The 5,000-nt window shown below is 37.7% G+C and overlaps 1 protein-coding gene across 1 annotated transcript in view; it reads right to left on the bottom strand.

Moving 5' to 3' along the window:
- The window catches only part of LOC143035108 (acetylcholine receptor subunit alpha-type acr-16-like), a 58,353-nt gene extending 55,414 nt beyond the window's left edge, over positions 1-2,939 (bottom strand). The window contains exon 1 of the mRNA XM_076201674.1: positions 2,394-2,939. Within this exon, the coding sequence (XP_076057789.1) occupies positions 2,394-2,457 (64 nt within the window). The 5' untranslated portion in view covers positions 2,458-2,939. The remainder of the gene's footprint in view (positions 1-2,393) is intronic.
- Between the last annotated feature and the right edge of the window lie 2,061 nt (positions 2,940-5,000).

Here is a 5,000-nt window from a genome sequence, read left to right as displayed (position 1 = left end):
ATGTATGTATGTATGTATGTATGTATGTATGTATGTATGTATGTATGTATGTATGTATGTATACATGCATGTATGTATGTATGTATGTATGTATGTATGTATGTATGTATGTATGTATGTATGTATGTATGTATGTATGTATGTATGTATGTATGTATGTATGTATGTATGTATGCATGTATGTTTGTATGGATGCTTGTATGTAAGCATGCATGCATGCATCTTTGTATGTATGTATGTACGTATGTATGTATGTATGTATGCATGCATGCATGCATGTATATATGGATGCTTGTATGTAAGCATGTATGCATTCATCTATGTATGTGTGTATGTATGTATGTATGTATGTATGTATGTATGTATGTATGTATGTATGCATTTATGCATACATGTATGAATGTTTATATGGATGCTTGTATGTAAGCATGCATGCATGCATCTATGTATGTATGTATGTATGTATGCATGTATGTATGTATATCAGATAACAATGATAACTACGATGTTATTTACCTTGACTTTAGCAAAGCGTTCGACAAGGTGCCACACCAGAAACTACTAAATAAAATCAAAGCCCGTGGTATAGGAGAAAAAGTGTTAGAATGGATTAGAGCTTGGATTAGTAACAGAAAACAGCGGTCACCATAAATGGTGTAATATCTAGGTGGGGCAATGTTACTAGTGGGGTTTCCCAGGGCTCTGTTTTGGGTCCCTTGTTGTTTATTATGTACATAAACGACTTAGACGATGGGATAAATAGTGATGTTAGTAAGTTTGCGGACGACACTAAAATAGGACGCCAAATTAGGTCAGGAGATGACGCAGAGATTCTGCAGCATGATCTTAACAAATTGTTCACATGGCCGGTGAAATGGCAAATGAACTTCAATATCTCTAAATGTAGCATGTTAAACGTAGGGCTGCACAACCCCGAAAATAGATACAGCTTAGATAACATGCTTTTAGAGAAAATTGAATGAGAGAGACTTGGAAGTTCTAGTGAGTCCGGACCTTAAAACCAGGAAACGGTGCATTAGCGCCAGGAATAAAGCTAACTGAGCATTAGGTTTCATTGCTAGGACAGTAACGAATAAAAGTGCTGAGGTAATTATTAAACTCTATCTAGCGATAGTTAGACCCATCCTTGACTATGCGGTGCAGTTTTGGTCCCCGTCCTACAGAATGGACATCAATTCACTAGAATCAGTACAGAAAAGAATGACCAAAATGATACATGGACTCAGAAATTTGCCATACGAAGAAAGGCTTAGGCACCTTAACTTACACTCTCTGGAAAGACGCAGAGTGCGGGGTGATCTGATAGAGGTGTTCAAGTGGATCAAAGGCTTTAACAAGGGTGATGCAAACAAAGTTATCATATTAAATCAACAGGGCAGGACGCGCAGTAATGGATTTAAACTGGACAAATTTAGATTCAAGAAGGATATAGGCAAGAGTTGGTTTACTAATAGGGTGGTCAACGAATGGAATAGACTTAGTAACCATGTAGCGAGCGCTGAAACTATCAGTTGTTTTAAGAATTGATTAGACAACTTTATGGATGGGGTTGACAGGTGGTGATGGATACGGAGCTGCCTAGTGTAGGCCTTATGGTCTCTTGCAGTCTCCTTCATTCTTATGTTCTTATGTATGCACGTATGTATGTATATATGTCTCTTCAGATGTCACTCGAAGCTTAAAAAATTATTGGCTGTAACCAGAATAAAACAATTTGAGTGGCCACTTTTCGACACAGAGAGGACCAGACATCCCTCCAAGCTGAAGAAAGTCTCCTGAATTAAGCCAAAACAAAAGATATCAGAGTGATTTATTGATTTATCTATTTATTTATTAGTTTATGTATTTACCTATTTGTTTATATATCTATTTATATATTTATTTATTCATTTAGTTATTAATTTATTTATCTATTTGGTTCTTTATTTATTTGTTTGGTTATCTATTCATTTATTTATTTATCTATTCATTTATTGATTAATTCATTTATTTAATTCTTTATTTATCTATTTAGTTATACTCGTTTATTCATTAACTCCTCTGCCTTCTGTCCATACACTCCAGCTACCTCCCTCATTCTCCTGCTCCGTATGAGTTACTAACAGTATATTTTATACAATTAATATTTATGGACCAGAGTCACTCAGTATTAGAATGTAATATCCAATTAAAAAAATGATAATAACTTTAAATTCGCGCCGTTCCTACTACTGCCTTTTTAGATCTCTCCTTTCCCACTCTGGGGTATTTTCACCAAAGACAAAAGCGCTATTCATGACGAATAAAAACAAAACTCTTCCCCCCCACACACACATCATTATTACCATCATTATGCAATGCCTGCTTGCCTCTACTCCATCACACCATCTTACCTGCGCTGGCGAGAGAGACGAAGACAAGGATAATCCATCCCAAGATCATTCGGGCGACGTCCATTCCGGGCCTTCCGACGCCAGGACGGGTTTTTTTTTGGAAATTTTCCCTGGCGATCTCACGCAGCCGCGAAAACGCCACTCGCTTATCGCGCCGTCCGTTTGCCAAACACCACCGTTTAGGAAACGTTTATTTTGTATTTACGTCTCACACGATTGTCCACCGCGTCTCCTCTTGTACTGTGGACTCGCAGATCTCTCTGTCCCCTAGAGGCCGTGAAGACAACAGTTTATTTGTCATAAAACTGTAATGACGAAGAAGGAAACTCGTTGCTTCCCCTGTCATTTGTTTCACTACCACTAACTCGGCCAAGTATTCTGAAGTTTATAGTTTTATCATTGCGATATAATCCTCAAGTATGTAATAACTTCTTCCACGAATGTTGTAAAGAGTGAGACAGGTACAGTGCGATGCTTACATGTTATTTTTTTCTCTTCACAGTACACGTGTGAGTTGAGATCAACAAGCGTTACAACTGACCAACATACCCCAAATGCCTATGATCGCTTACACACACTGGGCCGGCGGTGGGCGTCTCCTACCCCCTGATTGGCGGTTGTTGGCACCATCACTGAACCAATCATCTTCCTTGCCTCAACATCCATTATCCGCTCTGCGAGGTAACTAGGTGTTATATCCTCTTTTGAATCTTGGGGAGTTGAGACAGTTGTCCTTTAATGATGTCACGCGATGATTCCTGCGGTTTTGAACCGCCTATCCCATGGCTGTTTTCCTCCAGACGCTTCCACCCATGTCCATTCGGCCACCACGCTGAAGCAGTTACATATATCTTTATATTTTAACTCGAAAACCCAACGCCACAGTCAAAGAACAACACTTTTTAACCTATATCAACCTGTAATTCATTTGTCGATAATGAGTGATTTTATACATACTGTTTTGTGAAAATGGCTTTAAATTTTTTTTCAATGACTTGTGAAAATGGATTTTTGGTAAACATGATAAATGTGAAAGAAAAGACAGCAGGAATGGGAGTATGTATATATGTCTCGAAATAACAGGTAGAAGCCCTATGTAAAACACATCATGACTCGATACGACATACAGTAAGTGTTGGACTCATTACCCCAATCAATATGTGATGCTTGGAAATGATGAAACATTATTTCTCTTTAATCATCTCCATTCCAGTACGCGTTCTTCCTCCTCCTATGTCGTTCATTTGCCTTCACTTATAAGTAATACCATGGTTGATACGATCCGAGAGTTACGATGTGAACGCGTCCTCTACGACCTCACAGTCACGTATCGTAAATGTACGACGTAAAGAGGACGTTTGCTACATCGCGGAAGATGTTATCATTGTGGTGGAACTTTTAAATTGGAGCCAACTGTATATATATACCAAGCATTTAGGTGTAGTGATTTTCAACCTATTTCACGTTCCGTTTTCTTTTGCTTATTCTATTCATCTCCGTGACATTCTTGCGGAAATCTTCGACTTGTTTCACACGGACCGACTTTTCGCCGTGTGACGTCTACGACATGACCTCACCCTCTCAAAAATCCATAATATGGACGTTTTCACACGTCACAACTACGACCACTTGTGAAAGCGTCTATAGACACCTATGGTTATTCTGTCGTGGGCGACGTGCGGCGAAAAGTTGGTACGTGTGAAATGTACCTTTCTCTTACCATGGAAAAAATAAATAAAAACAAATTATAAGTAAATATACAGTATATATATATATATATATATATATATATATATATATATATATATATGTATATATATATATATATATATATGTATATATATATATATATATATATATATATATATATATATATATATATATATATATATATATATATATATTGCTGGTAAATATAAATATATATATATATATATCAATTTCCGCGTCACCTAACTCGTTCATGGAAGGTTCGTGTCTACATGCACTCTTATTTTGATAAGAAAATAAAATTAAAATGTGTTGTCTACATGCTCCGCCGAGTCTACCTTTTCTGGTGCTTCTACAGGGGTCGAGGAAGGCGAAGCTTTTGGTGTAGTTCCCCAGAAATAAAATGTTTGTGTTTCGACGGTTCTGGTGACTTGTCACATCCTTACATCCATCACACGGTTGATCGCTTGCTTTATCGTTGTGTCCCTTAGGAATCTGTTCAGGTCGAGCTGAGAAGGCGTATATATTATGTAGATATGTGAAATTTTTATTTGATAATTTTATTCTAATAATGTTGACATAAATACAATCGCGCGCGTACACACACACACACACACACATACACACACACACACACACACACACACACACACACACACACACACACACATTCAAGATTTTAAGAAAAAACTTGATGCTGAAAGATACAAAGACGGGTCACCACGAGCATAGCTCCCTTCCCATATAATACAACAAGGTAAAAATACACACACGAGCTTTGAGCTCTCATCCGGGAGGTTAATAACTGTCGATTACGAGTTCAACAGGTGATTCAAGACCATGGTAAATCACACACACACACACACACACACACACACACACACACACACACACACA

This window comes from Oratosquilla oratoria, chromosome 18, assembly GCF_046742065.1.
Source record: "Oratosquilla oratoria isolate Oo_2021 chromosome 18, ASM4674206v1, whole genome shotgun sequence".
Classification (NCBI taxonomy): Eukaryota; Metazoa; Arthropoda; class Malacostraca; order Stomatopoda; family Squillidae; genus Oratosquilla; species Oratosquilla oratoria.
Note: the sequence above shows the minus strand (reverse complement) of the source record. Positions and strands in the feature narration are given on the sequence as shown.